The 20707-nt window shown below is 45.1% G+C and overlaps 1 protein-coding gene across 2 annotated transcripts in view; it reads right to left on the bottom strand.

Annotated features, from left to right (window-relative positions):
• The window catches only part of rad54l2 (RAD54 like 2), a 170865-nt gene that overhangs the window by 42021 nt on the left and 108137 nt on the right, over positions 1–20707 (bottom strand). For both annotated transcript variants that reach the window (XM_038810813.1, XM_038810812.1), the window contains 6 exons: positions 13436–13567; positions 11649–11878; positions 10444–10626; positions 9418–9551; positions 3268–3464; positions 2031–2373 (listed from right to left, as the gene is read on the bottom strand). In XM_038810813.1, coding sequence (XP_038666741.1) covers positions 2031–2373; positions 3268–3464; positions 9418–9551; positions 10444–10626; positions 11649–11878; positions 13436–13567 — 1219 coding nt within the window. The remainder of the gene's footprint in view (positions 1–2030; positions 2374–3267; positions 3465–9417; positions 9552–10443; positions 10627–11648; positions 11879–13435; positions 13568–20707) is intronic.

Below are 20707 nucleotides of genomic sequence, written 5' to 3'. Positions count from 1 at the left end.
AGATCTGGACACCCCCTCTTCCTACCACGCACAGGCCCAGGCACTCCCCCTTCCTACCACTCAGAGGCCCATACAAACCTCTTCCTACCCCAGACACCCTCTCTTCATGCCACGCACAGACCCAGACACCCCTTTTTCCTATTACGCACAGATCCAGACACCCCCTCTTCCTACCATGCATAGGTCTGGATAGCCCCCTCTTCCTACAGCGTAAAGGATCCGACACCCCTCTTCCTACAACGCACAGGCTGCGACACCCCTCTTCCTACAATGAAACGGCTCAGACACCCCTCTTCCTACAATGAAACGGCTCAGGCACCCCTCTTCCTACCATGCATATGCCCCAACACCCGTCTTACTGCCAAGCACAGGTCCTGACACCTCTCTTCCTACAACGCGCAGGTCCCGGCACCCTCCTTCCTACAACGCACAGGCCCCGACACCCCTCTTCCTACCACACAAAGGGCTGGCCATCCAATTCCTACCACAGGTCCCGAAACCCTCTTCCTCCCAGCACACAGGCCCTGACACACACACACACACACCCCCCCCCCCCCTCCCCACCCCTTCCTACCATTCAGAGGCCCAAACACCTCTCTTCCTACAAGGCAGAGGCATGAACATCCCTCCCTCGCACAAAGTTATATGTTACACCAATCTCAACAGGACTCCTGCAGCGTATTGGCACGGACTTATTTAAATGCATGCGACAAGTGGTTTGAATGCATTGTTCTTTCGTAAAGTTATTTAAACAGATTACTGCATGTGCTCTAAAGAGCTTTTACAATTACAGGGTACAAAGAATGAAGGCTGTGCTTGTATGCAGTACAGTCACACTTGAATGGCAGCATGGTAGAACAAGTGGATGGCACTGGCTTCACAGCTTCAGGGTCCCAGGTTCGATTCCCCGCTGGGTCACTGTGTGGAGTCTGCATGTTCTCCCAGTGTCTGCGTGGGTTTCCTTTGGATGCTCCAGTTTCCTCCCACAGTCCAAAGACGTGCAGGTTAGGTGATAAATTGCCCTTAGTGACCAAAAAGGTTAGGAGGGGTTATTGGGGTACAGGGATAGGGTGGAAGTGAGGGCTTAAGTGGGTCAATGGAGACTCGATGGGCCGAATGGCCTCCTTCTGCACTGTATGTTCTATGTTCTAAAGAATGCAAATGCACACACATCTAACCCAATTACTCTTACTGGACAGCCTCAAAAGTCAAAAGCTCCGTCATAAATCATTCTGTAAATTACCTGTCATCGTCATGAAAGCATAGCCTTTGCCCCCCCACCTTTGGCAGCAAAAATTAATTGCTACCATTAGTAGAACTTAAATCAGTCTACCTGGTTGGGACAGGCCAAGGTTAACAGCCAGGAAAAAAATGAAAAATGATTTAAGCATTAAAAAAAACTTACAGAATACATCAAGTCCTACAGCACACAACTTCAATAAAAATCTGACCAGGTTGCAAACGAGCAGTGTTAGGCCATCAAGCCTCCCTCTAGATGGATGGCGGTGTCGTATTAATAGATTAAACACTGCTGCTCCAAATCCCTCGATAGCCCTGCCTAACAAAAGTCCATGAATCTCAGTTAAGATCTTCAATTGGCCCCTCACCTCAACAGCTTTTTGAGAGACAACAGTTCAGATTTCTACAATCTTTTGGATAAAAAGGTGGTTCCTAACATCATCCCTGAACAGCCTCAATCTGATTTCAACATGATGCCCTCTGATTTTGGACTCTCCCACTGGCGGAAATACTTCTTCACTTTCTAGCCTAACAAATCCTTTCATCATCTCAAACACTTTAATAAGGTCACCCTTAAATTTCTGTATTCAAGGAATAACAAGCCTAGGCTAATCAATATTTGCTAATAATTTAACCCGGGGATCATTGTGGTTAATCTATTGTGCACCACTTGCATAACTGATAAATCTCTCCCAAAGTGCAATTTCCAGAACTGAACAATGCTCCAGATGGGGTCTAACCAGAGCTCTGTGCAACTGTAATTTTGACACGCCTTCCATCCAAGTTCTCACCTTTGTACAAATCCTTCCAGCAGGCTGTGTAAAACGTGACTGCGGTACCGCATCAGGCGGACATCCTGTGGTGTGGAGTCGATACACTGTCCATTTAGGATGGGGCGCTCAAACATGTTGCTGAACTCCTGTCTGGTACCAAGGAAGTCAGGCCGGACAAAGTCCACCATACACCAGTACTCCATGAGATTATTCTGTAGTGGATAGCCAGTCAGGACTACTCGCCGCCTCGAACGGATGCTCTTCAAGGCCTGAGATGTGCTAGCATGACAATTCTTTATTCGGTGGCCTTCGTCACAAATAACTACATCAGGGCCTGGCTTAGCCAATGCTTTCTCAATCCCTATAAAACAAATTAAAGTTCTAATCAAATGAAAAGGAACAGAATGCAACATGAATTAAAGACAACACTGTAAACCATCAAGTATACAACGTATTTAAGTGACTGATCTTGGCCAAGTCAAATTCTCCCACCTATAGAAATTTGATTTCAGTGCCAGCACACACAATGGGCTGATTGGCCAGTCTTTGTTGCAACTTCCTGTCATGCTACAGAACCTTCAGTTTGGCTGAAGAGTGTGAAGTGCAGAGAACTGTGGCAACACAGAGTGCTTTGCCGCAAGGAGAGATTAAGGTACTAATTGTCTTAAGGAAAGCGGGATAAAAATTTGAAGTAAAGGAAGTTATTGCCAATGGGAATACAATGAATCAGTGAGAATAGTCTTAGATTGCCCTATTAGGCAGCAGGTACAGTGATGAGGGACAAATGTCCTCCCCTCCTGTGCCATATGGCTAAAATATCATGGGGTTGCCTGGTATTTTAGGAGTCCATACTCCATTTCTCCTCCATACACTATAGGGTTCAAGAACCATCTCAAAATTGAGCACAAAATGCAGCTAGCGCTTCATCACAGAAATTGTCAGTGACGTCATATTCTGGGTAAGATGTTAATTCCCATCTAGCTGCTGAGCGGGACAGAAATAATTCAATGGCAGGTTTCAAAGAGCAGTTGGGAATTTCCAGACTGTCCTGGTCAACAATGTCTCTCAATCAGTTCCGCCAAAACAGCTCAACAGGTCGTTTATCTCATGACAGCTTGTGGGATCTTGTTCTGTATGCATTATTGGTCAAACCTGTCCAGTGGCTGTACTCTGAAAGTAAGTCACTAGCAGTGGAGCGTTTTGGGACAACTAAGGTTGAGAGAGATGCTATAAACGCAATTTATTTCCTTGATACCTTTCAACAGTTCTTGTTGCCGATCTTCCTCATCCAGGTCTATAATCACAGGTCCGGCTGGTTTTTTGGTCTTCTTCCTCCTCCCAGTAACAAATGACTTTTTCAATGACAGTAGGCGATACATCTCATACCCCATTAACAGCATGCCACCATCTGTTGACCATTCATTAATGACCTTGGCACGGGCCACAGTTGTTCTACAAAAAGAGAAGGAATATCAGATAGCCCCAATACACCAGAAATATATTTTTAGAGAATCCTGTATCATATCAGTGCAAAGGGCTGCCAGGCTCCAGTTCTAACAAAGTAACAAAATGTCATGGGATATACTTCTAACGTTATTACCCACGATGGTAATGCTCGATTAGTGCATCCACAAGGGAAGGTAGTGACATAGTGGTATTATAATTGCACTAGTATTCCACAGATCCAGAATAGTGCTTTGGGGACCAGGGATTGAATACCACCGCAGCAGATGGTGGAATTTGAATTCAATTTTTTTTTTTTTTTTTAATTATAAATCTAATGATGACCATGAAAGCATCGTCACCATGCAAAGCCTTCCTCACTAAAGTATGGGTGCTTGTGTCAAAATTGGAAGAACTGCCTCACATTCTAGTCAAACAACAGCCTGACATTGCCTGTGAGAATGTCTATGCCCCAGACACCAGCATAGCTGGGTATATTCTGTACCACCAGCAGACCAGACCCAGCAGAGGTGGCAGCACAGTGATATACAGTTGAAAGGGAGTTGCTCTGGAATTCCTCAATATCGACTCTAGACTGCATGAAGTTGCCTGACATTAGGTCAAACATGGGCAAGAAAACCTCCAGTTCATTATTACAGACCTCTCCCCCTCCGCTGATGAATCAGTGCTCCTCAATGTTGAACACCTCTTGGAGGAAGCACTGAGATTGGCACGGTCAAATAATATACTCTAGGTGGGGGATTTTAATGTCTGGCACCAAGAGTAGCTCCGTAGCACCACCACAGACAGAGCCCTAATGGACATAGCTGCTGGACTGGTCTGCAGCAGGTGGTGAGGGAACCAAGAGGGAAAACGTACTTTAAGTCATTCTCATCAACCTGTCTGCCGCAGGTGTATCTGTCCATTACAGGATCGGCAGGAGTGACCAGCTTACAGTCTTTGTGAAGACAAATACCGTCTTCACATTGAGGATACCCTCTATTATCGCATTGTGTCTAACGGGATAGATTTCAAATTGATCCCAACAACCCAAGACTGGGCAACAATGAGGCTTTGAGGATCATCAGCAACAACAGAATTAGAACATAGAACAGTACAGCACAGAACAGGCCCTTCGGCCCTCAATGTTGTGCCGAGCCATGATCACCCGACTCAAACCCACGTATCCACCCTATACCCGTAACCCAACAACCCCCCCCCCCCCCCTTAACCTTACTTTTTATTACTTGTATACTTTTTATTTATTGTAGTCAGCCAGAGTCTGTAAACTCATGGCTTGGCATATCCCTCACTATCATCACCACCAAGCAAGGGGATCAACCCTGGTTCAATGAAGAGTGCAGGGGGACATACCAGGAGCAGCACCAGGTATACCTAAAACTGAAGTGCCAACCTAATGAAGCTACAACACAGGATTACTTGTGTGCTAAACAGTGCAAGCATCAAGTGATAGACAAAGCTAAGCAATTCCACAACCAACAGATCAGATCTAAGCTCTGCAGTCCTGTACATCAAGTTGTGGTGGCGGACAATAAACAACTCACGGGAGGAGGCAGCTCCAAAATATCCCCATTCTCATTGAAGGGGGAGCTCAGCACATCAGTGCAAAAGTTACGGCTGAAGCATTTGCAACAATCTTCAATCAGAAGTGCCAAGTGGGTGCTGCAGCAAACTTCGGAGACCACGTGATTTCCCTGTCCGAGGTTTTGGCCAATAGCGCACACAGATCTAGCTGGAAAGCAGGCCATTAAAACCCGCAGTCACAGTTTGGATAGTAGGTGTTGTTTTTTTTTTGCTGTGTTATGTTTGGAAAATGGTCACTTGGAAATAGCTTTCTGCCTGTAAATAGTCGTTGTTTTCATCCAATGGCGGTCGCCCGGAATTTTCTTTATTACATGAATGATTCATCTCGGCCTCATCCACAGGTCACCAGCATCAAAGATGACAGTCTTCAGCCAATTCGATGCAACCCACATGACTATCACGAAATAACTGAAGGCACTAGATACGGCAAAGCTATGGGCCCTGACAATATCGGCAAAACTGAAGATTTGTGCTCCAGAATTTGCTGTACCCCCTAGGCAAGTATTTCCAGTACAGCTACAACACTGGCATCTATACGGCAATGTGAAAAATGGCCCAGGAATGTCTTGTACACTAAAAGGAAAAGTCCAACCCAGCCAGTCTACTATGAATCGTCAGTAAAGTGATGGAAGGGATTATTTACAATCCTATCAAGCAGCACTTGCTTAGCAATAACCTGCTCACTGATGTTCAGTTTGGGTTCCGCCAGGGCTATTCAGCTCCTGAATAAAAGCAAATTACTGCGGATGCTGGAATCTGAAGTGAAAGGGAAAATACTGGAAAATCTCAGCAAGTTTGGCAGCATCTGTAGGGAGAGAAAAGAGCTAACGTTTCGAGTCCGATGACTTTGTCAAAGCTAACAGACAAAGTGGGAAATATTTATACTGTGGAGTGAGAATGAAAAGATGAGTCATAGCCACAGAAGCCCAGGGAAACTGGGTGCTAATGGCCACAGATACCAAGGGGAAAGAGTGTAAATGGCAGTCCCCAGAGAGGACAAAGGATGTGAAAGGTCAAACAGCAGGGAAACTAACATCAGAGGATGAACTGTAGGTGTGGGGGGAGGGGAAGGGGGAAGCAAAGAGGAGAAAGGTGAATAAGATTGTGGGGGGGAAATTAAATGTATATTAAGAAAGAAATGGTAAAAGACAGTTAAAATGAAATGAAAACAAATAGGTCGAGGTGGGGCTGATCATCTGAAGTTGTTGAATTCGATGTTCAGACCGGAAGACTGTAGCATGCCTAACCGGAAGATGAGATGTTGTTCCTCCAGTTTGCGTTACACTTCACTGGAACATTGCAGCAGGCCAAGAACAGACATGTGGGCATGGGAGCAGGGTCTTTTGTTAAAATGGCAAGCAACAGGAAGGTCAGGGTCCTGAATGCGCACAGACCAAGATGATCAGCAAAGCGATCACCCAGTCTGCGTTTGGTCTCTCCGATATAGAGACGACCACATTGGGATCAGCAATTTGCTGTTTGACCTTTCACATCCTTTGTCCTCTCTGGAGACAGCCATTAACACTCTTTCTCCTTGGTATCTGTGGCCATTAGCACCCAGTTTCCCTGGGTTTCTGTGGCTATGACTCATCTTTCATTCTCACTCCACAGTATAAATATTTCCCACTTTCTCTGTCTGTTAGCTTTGACAAAGAGTCATCGGACTTGAAACGTTAGCTCTTTTCTCTCCCTACCAGACTGCCAGACTTGGAGATTTTCCAGCATTTTCCCTTTCTATTCAGCTCCTGACTTCATTACAGGCTTGGTTCAATCATGGAAAAAAGAGCTGAATTATAGAGGTGAGGGGGAAAGTGACTGCCCTCGACATCAAGGCAACATTTGTCCAAATGTGGTATCAAGGAGCCCTAGCTAAACTGGAGTCAATGGGAATCAGGGGTTAACTCTCCACTTGTTGGAGTCATACCTGCACAAAGTGATTGTTGAAGGCCATTCATCTCAGTTCCAGGACATTACTACAGGAGTTCCTCAGGGTACTGTCCTAGGCCCAACCTTCTTCAGCTGCTTCATCCATGACCTTTTCTTCCATCATAAGGTCAAAAATAGGGATGTTTGCTGATAGTTGCACAATGTTCAGCACCATTAGAAACTCCTCAGATGCTGAAGCACTCCCTGCCCAAATGCAGCAGGACCTGGAAAATATCCAGGCTTGGGTTGACAAGTAAAAATTGTCGCACAAATGCCAGGCAATGACCATCTTCTATAAGGGAGGATCTAGCTATCATTCCTTGACATGCAGCAGCATTACCATCCTTGAATCCCCACTATCAACATACTGGGGGTTGCCATTGCCCAGAAACTGAAACTGGACTAGCCATATAAATACTGTGGCGACAAGAGCAGTTCAGAGGTTAGGAATCCTGCCGCGAGTAACTTGCCTCCTGACTCCCCAAAGCCTGTCCACCATCTACTAGGCACAAGTCAGAAGTGTGATGGAATACTCTCCACTTGCCTGGATGAATGCAGCTTAATCATCATTCAAGAAGCTCGATACCATTCAGGACAAAGCAGCCTGCTGGATTGGCACCCCAGCCACAAACATTCACTCCCTTCCACCACTGACACACAGTAGCAGCTGTGTGTACCATCTACAAGATGCACTGCAGGAACTCATCATGGCTCCTTCCACAGCACCTTCCAACCCTATAAACTCTACCATCTGGAAGGACATGGGCAGCAGACGCACAGGAACATCACTGGCTGAAGGTTTCCCTCCAAGTCACTCACCAGCCTGGTTTGGATTGTCGCTGGGTCAAAACCCACTGTCGCTGGGTCAAAATCCTGGAATTCCCTCCCTAACAGCATGGTGGATGTACCTACACCACAGAGACTGCAGTGGTTTAGGAAGGCAGCTCTCCACCTTCTCAAGGGCGGTTAGGGATAGGCAATAAATGCTGGCCTAGCCAGCGACACCCACATCCCATGAATTCATTTTTAAAAATCTCAATGATGGTACATTCACATGACTTCATTCTGCTCTCCACCTATTCTCCACCTTTCCTGAAATTCATGCTGGGTCCATACGCATTGTCCCTTCCCCACTCCCCTGTCTTTCCCCAGTGGATATTTATGTGGGAGCATAGTGTACATTGGTAGACTATTCAACTGTGAGTTTCATCACAGCTGAATACAATTAAGATCAGCCATGTCCTCCAGAGGTTACTGGACATTGAGCAGGAAAGAAAAAAAAACTTCTATTAATGTAACATCGTAGCCCGTCTTAGAAATATCTCAAAAGCACTTCATGATGATTATTTTGAAATGCGGTGACTTAAGTAAGCTCTCATGTGCAAGGTAAGATCCCAACAGCATTGAGATATATGTTAATGATGCAGCACCCTTTAGCAGCTCTTCTCAAGTAAAAGTATGAAACATCTGCTTAAACAGGAAGATCCCTGGGGACATTTCAGGTCTGCGTGTCTAAATACAGCAAGACCTGGACAATATCCAGGCTTGGGCTGACAAGTGGCAAGTTACATTTGTGCCACACAAGTGCCAGGCAATGACCATCACCTACAGGAGAGGCTCTTAACCACCACCCCTTGACATTGATCAGTAACTGAACTGGACTAGCCATATTAATACGGTGGCTACCAAGGCAGGTCAAAGGCCAGGAATCCTATCATGAGTAACTCACTTCCTGACAACCCCCCCCCCCCAAATGCTTATGTCCACCATCTACAAGATATAAGTCAGTTTAATTGAATATTCTCCACTTACCTGGATAAGTGCAGCTCGACAGCATTCAAGACAAAGCAACCCCGTTTGATTGCTCCCCTTTCCACAAACATTGAAACCTTCCACAACCGATGAACAGAGGCAGCCGTGTGTACCATCTACAAGATGCACTGCAGTAACTTGCCATGGTTCCTTAGACAGCACCTTCCAAACCCACGACCATCAAAAAGGACAAGGACAGCAGATACCAAGGGACCCCCACCACCTGGAGGCTCCTCTCCAAATCACTCACCACCCTGACTGGGACAACATCCTGGAACTCCCTCTTTTGACAGCACAGTGGGTATACCTACATCTCAGGGACTGCAGTGGTTAAGAAGGCAGCTCACCACCACCTTCTGAAGGGCAACTAGGGATGGACAATAAATGTTGGCCTAACCACATCCCGTAAATGAATTATAAAAAAGTAACCTCAAGAGAGGGGTCTATTTATTGCTAGGACCAATGGTGCTCGCAATTTTAATTTGCTTGGTACTCAGTTGCCAACTAAGTATCCCTGAACTCCTCAGAGTTCTGCAATTCAAGGTGTTTGTGCAGCCTCTCCCTTTATATGGACCAGATTTGGCCCTGGATACTCCTTTTTTTTAAAAAGAGGACATACTTGTGTTCATCATTTAGGATGTGAACTTTGAAACTCCTGGGCTGGATCTCCTCATAGTTGTAATCTGCAGGAAGTGCTTCTGAGGCAGGTAGCCACATGTTAAACTCAGCCAGCCAGTTCTGCAAAGTGTTCACCTGAAATTAAAAGAGCCAAATGTCATGTCTGCACAAAAACAACCCTCCACCCTCAGTTCCCAGGTTGTACTAATCACAGGTCCCCCTCACTACATCTGAACTGGAGGACTCAATCAACAACTAAATCTGCCGTGTGGGCAGCACGGTAGCATTGTGGATAGCACAATGGCTTCACAGCTCCAGGGTCCCTGGTTCGATTCCAGCTTGGGTCACTGTCTGTGCGGAGTCTGCACATCCTCCCCGTGTGTGTGTGGGTTTCCTCCGGGTGCTCCGGTTTCCTCCCACAGTCCAAAGATATGCAGGTTAGGTGGATTGGCCATGATAAATTGCCCTTAGTGTTGGGTGGGGTTACTAGGTTATGGGGATAGGGTGGAGGTGTTGACCTTGGGTAGGGTGCTCTTTCCAAGAGCCGGTGCAGACTCGATGGGCCGAATGGCCTCCTTCTGCGCTGTAAATTCTATGATCTATGATCTAAATCTGATCATTTCATGTCTCTATAACTACTGGCTAAGATACTCTGCTCAACATCTCCCTCTCCTCCTGCTGAATGTTTAACCTTTTGGAAACTGCATCATTCCAAGTACTCATAGCTAACTACATTCCAGTACCGTTTCTTAACCAAGGCAGGGGAATACCAATAAGACCATTGTGTAACAACTATGTAGAATGCAATAATAGCATCACTGATACAAAACCAGATTCCTGAAGAGAGGAGTGTCAGACTGTTGCATTACCTCTCACTGGCATATACACAGAAAGCCCAAACCTTCATGTCCCACAGATCGACACCCATGCTGGGTACAACCTGTGATAATTCTTTTCTCTCTCTCTTCCCTCCCAAATACATGTCTTTTACTGCGGTGTGTAATGGAACCAATGAGCAAATACTGACCGGTACGATGGCAAGGACAGTGCGAGCTTCTGTGTATCGAAAGAGGACATCCACAAAGGAGACAATCTGCAGGGTCTTCCCAAGGCCCATGCTGTGTGCCAGGATACAGCCAAAACCACTGCTGCTTTTAAACCTTTCTTGTGACTCCACCAGATTGTCATACAGGAAACGAATTCCACCGACCTGTGCACACAAACCAGAGATATTAATCAACTGAAACACCATTGAACCCCAACACCAGAAACTTCGGAACAGTATTACACTGGAACTGAACAATAAAGTCTACCAGTAATGGCCAGCAACAAGCTTGTATGCATACCATGTTGTCTTGCAAAAATGCCATAGAAAAATAAATACAAGGATGAGAAGAGATGAACAGCAAGAGGGCAGTGAGAGAAAGTGTGAAGTACACAGGAGGTAGAGTTTGTTCTTAAAAACTAATCAATCAAAAAGCATGTTGGTGTTCCCACACCTCTTCCTGCACTATCACCGGGACAGCTCTGAGCATTTCCCAATGTTGCTGCAGCAGGGATTATCCCCAGAGGAGTGAAACACAAAGGCAAATCTGGAAAGGTGCTTTTTCCTGCCCATACAGCTGAGAGAATGGCAACAAAAGGGCATAAAATAAATGTTCTTAACCGACTCCCAGGCAGCCACTGCATTTGTTTCAAATGGTTTAATGGCTCTTTATGTGGAAAAAGATCTATATTAACATTAACAAGTAATAAATCCTCTCCCCACAACAGCTAACATCGGCCCAGATTCAACATTCAAGTGAAGGTGACCTGTGAAGAAAGGCGATTAACAGCACGACAGCCCAAGAACACAAATCAACAGCAACCAAATAGGGTGAGACCGCTCGAATACAAACTTTCATTGCAATTCAGGCAGTTCCCTGCCGGCATTCTGAATCCACTCTCCTCAAAAGCGGATAACGTATTTCTATTTCTCAAATATGTATACTTTAGAGGCAGTCTACTGATTTATTCCAAGTGAGCATAGCTTTAAAGGGAGCAATTTTGTTGAAAATCACATCCTCAAAAGATTCAGTTACAGACTTTCAAGAGCACAGATTCCTCACCTTACACAACCCTACAACGCAACTGGAGCTGTCTCACTAGCTGGCGGTAGACAATAAGAAATACCACCTCTGGCACAAAGCCATGCACAGTACCTTCTGTGAAACAACGGCGAGCTCCAATTACCTGGTGTGATTTGACGGCTCGTGCCAGCTGGGGTGCCAGGAAAATATCTTGCTCATTCGGCGGATGATTTATGTTGACCAGGACGCGACCCAGATCATCTGGCTGATTCAAGGCATCGTTCACGTGTGCATCACTGGTCTCCTCATTCACCTCCTCTTCCTCGTTGCTGGATTCACTGTCAAGGATGTGCAGTGAATTTTCTTCCCCTGAGCTCAGCTCAATCACATCCTCTGGGAAACATAGAAAAATAAGGTGTAATGAAAAATAAGAAGGGTGTTGACACAAAACAGAAATTGCTATTATTGAAGCAGCAGAAAAGTGAGCTTATTCAACAGATCTTTATTCCTTAGAATGTGAAAGTGGTTTTTGATCCTCAAGTAAATGACAGCGCCAATTTAAGTGGCTACAGCACAGTAAAAGTTACAGCAAAAGAATGAGAGATGAAACCTACAAAATTCTGAGGCGGTTTATTTGCGTGGATGGTGAGACATTGTTTCCGCTGGTCAGGGAATCTCAAACACAGGGGTACACTCTCAAGGGGCTTATTAGTTAGGAATGAGATGAGGAGAAATTACTTCACTCCAAGGTTTGAGAATCTTTGGACTGTGGATGCTCCAACGTTGAATACATTCAAAGCTGGGACAAAGACAGGTAAATCGGAGAATTAAGGGATATGGGGATCAGGTGAGAAAATGGAGTTGAGGCCCAAGATCAGCTGTGAATGACTGAGGTGGTGAGGCTCAACAAGCCGTATCATCCACTCCTGCTCCTATCTCATGTTCCTTTCTTTTCCGCATCAGCCAATACGTTTATGCAATCTGAAATGTCTGGAATCAAAGGACTCCCCGCCGAGAAATAAGTTGATTTTTCTGCCGATCAGATTGCAACGAAGGCGCCTTCAACAGCATCTGCCAAACCCACAGCCTAAACAGCCTTGAAGGATGGGGCAAAAATGAATGGTTACACCCCCACCTTCAAATTCCCCTCTAAGTCACACACTATCCTGACTTGGAACTATTATCAGCACTCCTTCACTGTAACTAGGTCAAAAGCTTGAAATTCCCTTCCTAACAATACTGTGGCTGCACCAACATCACATGGCAGGAGTGGATCCAGCTCACCACCACCTATGGGGAATTTGGATGGGTAATAAATGCTGGCCAAGCCAGCGGCACCCAAATCCTGTGATAGAACAAAAAAAATTCAGTTCATCGCAATCTGACATTTGGTCACAAGGTCTATATAATGAGTCTCAACTCCAAATTAGAAATAAAAACAGAAAATGCTGGAAGTTCTCAAGTCAGGCATCATCTACAGAGGGAGGAAAAGAGTGACACCGGACTTTGATGCCATTGTCAAAGGGGTGACCAACAGCATTATTTACATTAAGGTTTGAAAAAGAGGATGCATTCAATTTCATTATTGCATGTAATACATTATTATGATAATTATACCATCACAAAGATGGTGTTTATTTGAATCAAAATGTATTACACTTGTTAATTTCGTGAGCATTTATGGTCAGCACTCCCACAAAACCATTTCCATATCAGGATGTGGCCCTCTAGTGGAAAAGTTTAACTACCCTGTACTGTTCTTCTTCTTCTACCCATGAAGGTTAGTTGTCAATCAAACTCATCAGTATCTGTGGAATCGTGAACCTCAGTACAAATTTGCAGCCTTTTGGGGCTGACGCAAAACATAGGAGAAATGGGAGGAGAAAGAGAAAACTATAGAGGGGAAAATATGACAGGATCCATCAATGATCTCTGTAGCCTGACCCTCACCATCCTTTATGACTCGCTCTTCTGCCACTGCACCCTCTTCGCTACCACTGCTGATATCCACACAGATGACCTCAGGTTTAGGGAGTCTTGGTGGAGCTGACACAACTTCATCTGTTTTCCGCACAGGTTCCTCTGCAATGAGAAATTGGAACAGCAAATACAGCCGGTTCTGCTCACCATCATTTCATTTTAACCAACAGTTCTCTCTTGAAACCTTAAAAAGCTTTTTCCAATCAGTTGTTATAAGCAAAATACTGCGGATGCTGGAATCTGAAACAATAAAGAATGTTGGAAAAACTCAGGTCAGGCAGCATCTGTAGGAAGAAAACAGAGTTAGTGTTTTAAGTCTGTTGGTTCTTATCAGAGCTAATGGGAGAAACAAGTTAGAAATTAAACTGTAGCTGAGAGATATGGTAACAAGATGTAGCAATGTAAAGAACGAAAATCTGATGGCCTGGTGTGAGAGAAGAGAGTTATTGCATTGAGACAATAAATGTGTGGGAAATTTTTTGTAAAAGGAGTTTAAGATGGAGGAGCACTGTCACAGTCTAAAGTTTCCATCTCAACTTCGAGTCCTGAGGGCTGCAATCTGCTCAACCGGAAGATGAGTGCTGCTCCTCCAGCATGCATGGGCTTCACTGGAGCACGCAGCAGACCAAGGACGAACAAGTGGCTATGAGAAAAAGGTGCTTAGTTAAAATGGCAAGCAACAGGAAGGTTGAGATCATGCTGGCGGGCTGAGCAAAGGTGTTCCGCAAAGCAGTCATCCAGTCTGTTCAGTCTCTCCAATGTAGAGGAGGCTGCATTGGGAGCAACAAATGCAATAAATGCAATAGACCAAAGTAAAGGAATTGCAAGTGAAACATTACTTGACCTGAAAGGAGTATGTGGGGCCTTGAAAGCGGAGGAGGAATGCAGTAAAGGGATTATGCGATTGCATAGGAAGGTGCCATGGGAAGGAGTTGAGTGTAATGAAGAAGTGGACTAAGATGTCGTGGAATGGGTGGTCCCGAGTTTTTGGGGGGGGGGGGGGGGGGGGGGTGTCATGGAAGCATCATGCTGAGTTGGCAAAAATAGCAGAGGATGATCCTTTGAATGCAGGGATTGGTGGAGTGAAAAGTGAGGACAAGGGGATCCTATCATGGTTCTAGGAGGGAGGGGACAGGGTGGGGGCAGAGGTGTGGGAAATGGGTCGAACCCGGTTGAGTGTCCTGTCAACCACAGGTGGAGGGAAACCATGGTTAAGGAAAAAAGCAGGTATGTCAGCAGTACCATTTTCGAAGGTGGCATCATCAGAACAGCTGCAACGGAGATAGAGTAACTGGGAAAATGGGATGAATTCCTTACAGGAAGTGAGGAGCTGTAGTTGAGTAGCTGTATGAGTTGGTGGGTTTGACATGAATATTGATGGCGAGTTTATTGTTGGAAATGGAGAGAGGTCAAGGAAGGGAAGTGTCAGAGATGGACCATGTGAAGGTGAGAGAAGGGTGAAAATAGAAAGAAAAATTGATAACATTTTTCCAGATCCAAACAAGAGCATGAAACGTCACCAATACATTCAATGATGTAACGGAAAAGACGTTGCAGGAGCTAGCCTCTGAAAGACTGGTACAAGGAGTGTTTCACAAAAAGAGACAGACATAATTGGACTCATGTGGGTATCCATACCCACACTTTTTATTTGCAAGGATTGAGAAAAGTCAATGGAGAAATTATTTAGTGGCAGGGCAAATTCAGCCAAGTAGAGAGTAGTGGTGGGTGGGGATTGTTCAGGCCTCTGCTCAAGGAAGCAGCTGAGAGCCCAGAGGCCCTCCTGGTCTGTGATAGAAGTGTGGAGGGATTGGACATCCATAGTGAAGAGGAGGCAGTTAGGACCACAGAACTGGAAATTATTATGATGTAGGGCATCAGAGGAAGCATAAATAGTTGGGAAGAGGGGGTGGAGTCAAGATATCATGTTATCATGAAATGCTTTGAGCAGCTAATCATGAGACGGATCACTGCCAGCATCCCAGACGGTCTCAATCCACTGCAGTTTGCCTATCACCACAACCAGTCCACAGCAGATGCTATCGCCCTGGCTCTGCAATCAACACTTCAACTACAAGCCTCCTCAACTACTCCCCCTCGGGCTGATCTGTTCCCTGTAAGAACACTATTTACGACGCCCTATGCTGTTCTTGCTCGTGTATTTGCATTGTTTGGCTCCTTGTTCCGCACTGTAACCAATCACTGTTTGTCGATGTACCATTTGTCAATGTTCTCTGTTGATTATTCTTTTGTATACTATGTATGTACAGTGTATGTTCCCTCGGCCACAGAAAAATACTTTTCACTGTACTTCGGTACGTGACAATATATCAAATGAAATAGGAAGAAATGAGCTCAGTGGGGCAGAACAAGCTGAAAGGATGGTTCTCCTAGGGCAGCTTTGTTTATGGATTTTGGGGAAGGAGGTAGAAGTGGGCTATGCAGCACTGAGGGACTATGAGGTTGGAGGCCGTGGAGGGAAGATGAGGTCCAGAGGGCGATGAGGTCAGTGGAATCACTGACTTGATGTTCAGTGTTGGGGTCATTATCCAGGAGGCAGTGTCTGAGAGTTGGCACTCAGCCTGAGGTAAAAGTCAGTACGCCAGACAATGGCACCTCCTTTGTCAGCAAGTTTGAACCCAAAGTCAAGGTTAAATCAAAGAGAATGGAATGGAGCAAGTTTAGAGGGAGACAGGTTGGAGTTGGACAGAAAATTGAGACGGCTGATAACGTCCCAACATCTCTCAATTAAAAGATCAGGTGGGCAGCACGGTAGCATAGTGGTTAGCAGTGGGCAGCACAGTAGCACCGTGGTTAGCTGTGGGCAGCACAGTAGCACATGGTTAGCACAGTTGCTTCACAGCTCCAGGGTCCCAGTTTCCATTCCCGGCTTGGGTCATTGACTGTGCAGAATCTGCACAACGTTCTCCCAGTGTCTGCATGGGTTTCCTCCGGGTGCTCCAGTTAGGTGGATTGGCCATGTTAAATTGCCCTTAAGTGTTCAAAAGAGTTGGGCGAGGTTACTGGGATAGGGTGGGCTTAGGTAGGGGGCTCTAATGAATACTGGAGGGGGTGAAAGGATCCATTGAACAGGAGAAAGGCAAAGTAGTACAGAAATGGAGGCAACGGAAGAAGAGTTCAACATCCTGCTGAGCCAGAAATTCATTGAGCTGAGGACAGAAGGGGATGAAACCAAGTAATAATAATAATCTTTATTTGTGTCACAAGTTGGCTTACATTAACACGGCAATGAAGTTGCTGTGAAAAGCCCCTGGTCACCACACTCTGGCGCCCTTTCGGATACACTGAGGGAGAATTCAGAATGTCCAATTCACCTTGCAGAGTACAGAACATTCAGCATCAGAGACGGGTAGCTCCAGCCCTCAGTCCTCAACATTGAGTTCAATAATTTTAAGACTGACTTTTCTCCTCCATCTTAAACTCTTTTTTTTTTTTTTAAATCCCATACATTTATTGTCTCAATGCAATAACCCACCCTTCCCCCACTTTCCTCCCAAACCAGGCTATCTTATGTATTTAAGGTTGCTATATCTTGTTGCAATCTCTCACAGCTACATTCTCCCTTTTTCGTTCCGATAAAAGAGCCAACTAGACTCTAAATGTTAACTCTGTTTTCTCTCCTTACAGATCCTGATACAAACAGCATCATCGAGATGTGGGCCCGTGCACCATGAAGAAAACCTGCTGAGTTTTTCAAGCGCTCTATTTTTGCTTCAGTTCTCATCTCTCCCGAGTCCAGTCCTCGTATGTCCTTTCATTTCTTTGTTTTAACAGAAATGTCTGAGAGAGGTTAACAGACATATTAGAAATGGGAACATTACTTTGTACGATCACTCGTCGCACTCCTAAATGAGCAGCTCCCTTCCACTACACCGTGCGGGTGTCAATTCATTTGAGCGTGGGAGGGGCTGCGCCTTCATGAGCTCTGGTTCAACTCGTCTTTTAATCCTTTATTTTATCTTAATACACATTCCATAATTATCTTTTTTGGAGCATATATGTATTGAACTATGTTCCTAGATGATCCCAGTCAGAGTTTGGTGACGAGAAGCCAAGTTGAATCATTGAGAATCTTTGTTTGATTGAGGCGGTCGGGTGGCTGGAGTGGGGTCCAACTTGCGTTGGCGGTTTTTCATGGTGCACGGGCCCACATCTCGATGATGCTGTTTGTATCAGGATGCTGGCTGCCATTGCCAATTATGTTTAGGTGGATGATCTTGGTTCTGTGGTGCAAGTCTTTGGTGCTCACTTTGATGTATTACAAAATATCCTTGGGAGAATGGTGTAAGCACAGACGAGAATCCTGGTATTTGATAGAACAATTTCCATGGTGGTGGCCGGTCTACGGTTCATATAAATCTTGCGGCATGGTGTGTAGTCTACCCTGACCAACTCGTGAAGTGGGGTTCGGACAAGGAGTGTTTATGAGCTCGGTCTCTTGAGATGTGGGAAATGAGTTCCTGATTTGAATTTGAAAATTGGCTGCCATGCTTTAGCAATCTTGATTTGGAGGCTGGACGCATCAGATTCGAGGAAGTACATTGTAACCCGTCTTTGAGACCTGTGGTCAGTTGGGGCCCCCGACCACTGGACCTATATTATTCTGTTCTCGATGCTCGTTGTGCAAAGTTGGAGCTGGCTGGTCGTGTCGAGTCATACACTCCCCTGGTTGGGACCTATGTTCCTAGTTGACTGGGCATCGGGATGGTGGAGGTGAAGGCACTTAATTTGATGGAATTTTTTAAGAGATCCTGAGGGTTGTTAGACAGTCCTGTCATAACTTCGACCTTTCTAAGGGATGTGGGATGTTGTTATTCTCCTGCAATTCATCAATAATCTTGGACTTTTCTCCCTTGTGATTACTGTTAATTTCTTGTTATCTTTTCTCCTAGAAAGGGTTGGCGACATATGAGCATGAGGGAGGGGGTCGTCTGTTACCTCGTTTTAGCAAAAATCATATCGAGTCAATGATGTGATATATGGTTCGTGTACATTCTTCCTCCTAGGTTGTTTTATGTACTGTAATCCTTGCATTTATGAGAAGGGAATGCATTTTAGATGCCCCTTATCTTGTTTATAATAGAAATGCATGGAGCCACATCGGAGCCACAGTGCTGGGTGGATGGTTGGTTTGGAGGTGGGTGATGGGGTTAGTTAAGTCCTCACTGGGATGGAGGACAGCCCCCAGTTAGCATTAATTGTATCAGGTTTTTATTTTGCTTTCTTTTTATTACTTTGAATTTTGAGAATCCGAGAGTATCAGGGCTGGGATCTAAATATATACGGATATGTGTGCTATCGAAAGGACAGGCAGATGGGCAAAGGGAGCGGGGTTGAATTGTTAGTAAGGAATGAAGTTAAATCAATAGCAAGGAGCGATACAGAATCAGAAGACATAGAATCTCTGTGCGCAGAGTTGAGATATCGCAACGGTTAAAAGACTCGGAGTTATGTGCAGGCCCCCTAGCAGTAGTCAGGATGTGGGCAGAAAATAAATCAGGAGATAGAGAAAGCATGTAAAAAAGGCAATATTACAATAATCATGGGCGACTTCAATGTGCACATGAACTGGGAAAATCAGGGAAATCTGGGAAAAGGAGTTTGTGGAATGTTTAAGAGATTTTTTTTTGGCGCAGCTTGTGGTAGAGCACACAAGGGATCAGGCAATTCTGGATTTGGTGATTAGGGATCTTACGGTGAAGGAACCCTTCCGGAGTAATGACCACAATATGATAGAATTTACCCTGCAGTTTGAGAGGGAGAAGCTGGAGTCAGATGTAACGGTATTACAATTAAATAAGGGGATCTACAAAGACATGAGGGAGGAGCTGGCCAGAGTTGATTGGAAAAGGAGACTAACAAGAAAGACAGTGGAACAGTAATGGCAGGAGTTTTTGGGGGTTATTCGGGAGGCACAGCAGAAATTCATCCCAAGGAAGAGGAAACATGCTAAGAGCAGGACAAGGCATCCACGGTTGACGAGGGAAGTCAAGGACAGCATAAAGAGCAAAAGAAATACAAAGCATACAAAGTGGCATGGATTAGTGGGAAGCCAGAGGATTGGAATCATTTAAAAGCGAGCAGAGGACAACTAAAAAATCAATAAGGGGAGAAAAGATGAAATGAGAGTGCAAGTTAGCTGGTAATATAAAAGATAGGAAGAGTTTCTTTCAATATCTCAAAGGTAAGAGGCAAAAATAGACAATTGGACCACTGGAAAACGTGGCTGGAGAAGTAATAATAGGAAACAAAGAAATGGCAGATGAACTGAATAGTCACTTTGCATCAGTCTTCACGATGGAAGACACCAGTGGGATGCCAGAGCTCTTGGAGAACCAGGGGAAAGAGATGAGTGCAGTGACCATTACTAAGAAGATTCTGGGGAAACTGAAAGGTCTGAAGGTGGATAAGTCACCTGAAGCGGATGGACTACACCCCAGGGTCCTAAAGGAGATAGCTCAGGAAATTGTGGAGGCATTGGTGGTGATCTTTCAAAAATCACTGGAGGCAGGAACGGTCCCAGAAGACTGGTAGGTGGCTAATGTAACACCACTGTTTAAGAAGGGAGAGACGCAAAGAGGGGAAATTATAGGCCCGTTAGCCCGACTTCGGTCATTGGTAAAATTTTAGAGTCTGTTATTAAAGATAAGGTCGCAAAGTACTTGGAAGTGCATGGTAAATTAGGACTGAGTCAGCACGGTTTTGTCAAAGGGAGGCCATGTATGACAAACCTGTTAAGAGTTCTTTGAGGAGGTAACAAGGAAGTTAGACAAAGGAGAACCAGTGGACGTGATTTGACAAGGTGCCGCATCGGAGACTGTTAAATAAGTTAAAAGCCCATGGTGTTAAGGGCAAGTTCCTGGCATAGATACAGGATTGGCTGACTGGCAGAAGGCAGAGTGTGGGGATAAAGGGGTCTTTTTCAGGATGGCAGCCGGTGACTAGTGGTGTGCCTCAGGGGTCTGTGCTGGGACCACAACTTTTCACAATATACATTAATGATCTGGAAGAAGGAACTGAAGGCACTGTTGCTAAGTTTACAGATGATACAAAGATCTGTAGAGGGACAGGTACTACTGGGGTAGCAAGGGGGCTGCAGAAGGATTTGGACAAGCTAGGAGAGTGGGCAATGAAGTGGCAAATGAAATACAATGTGGAAAAGTGTGAGGTTATGCACGTTGGAAAGAGGAATTTAGGCATAGACTAATTTCTAAATGGAGA

Source organism: Scyliorhinus canicula, chromosome 11, assembly GCF_902713615.1.
Source record: "Scyliorhinus canicula chromosome 11, sScyCan1.1, whole genome shotgun sequence".
In the NCBI taxonomy this organism is placed as follows: Eukaryota; Metazoa; Chordata; class Chondrichthyes; order Carcharhiniformes; family Scyliorhinidae; genus Scyliorhinus; species Scyliorhinus canicula.
Note: the sequence above shows the minus strand (reverse complement) of the source record. Positions and strands in the feature narration are given on the sequence as shown.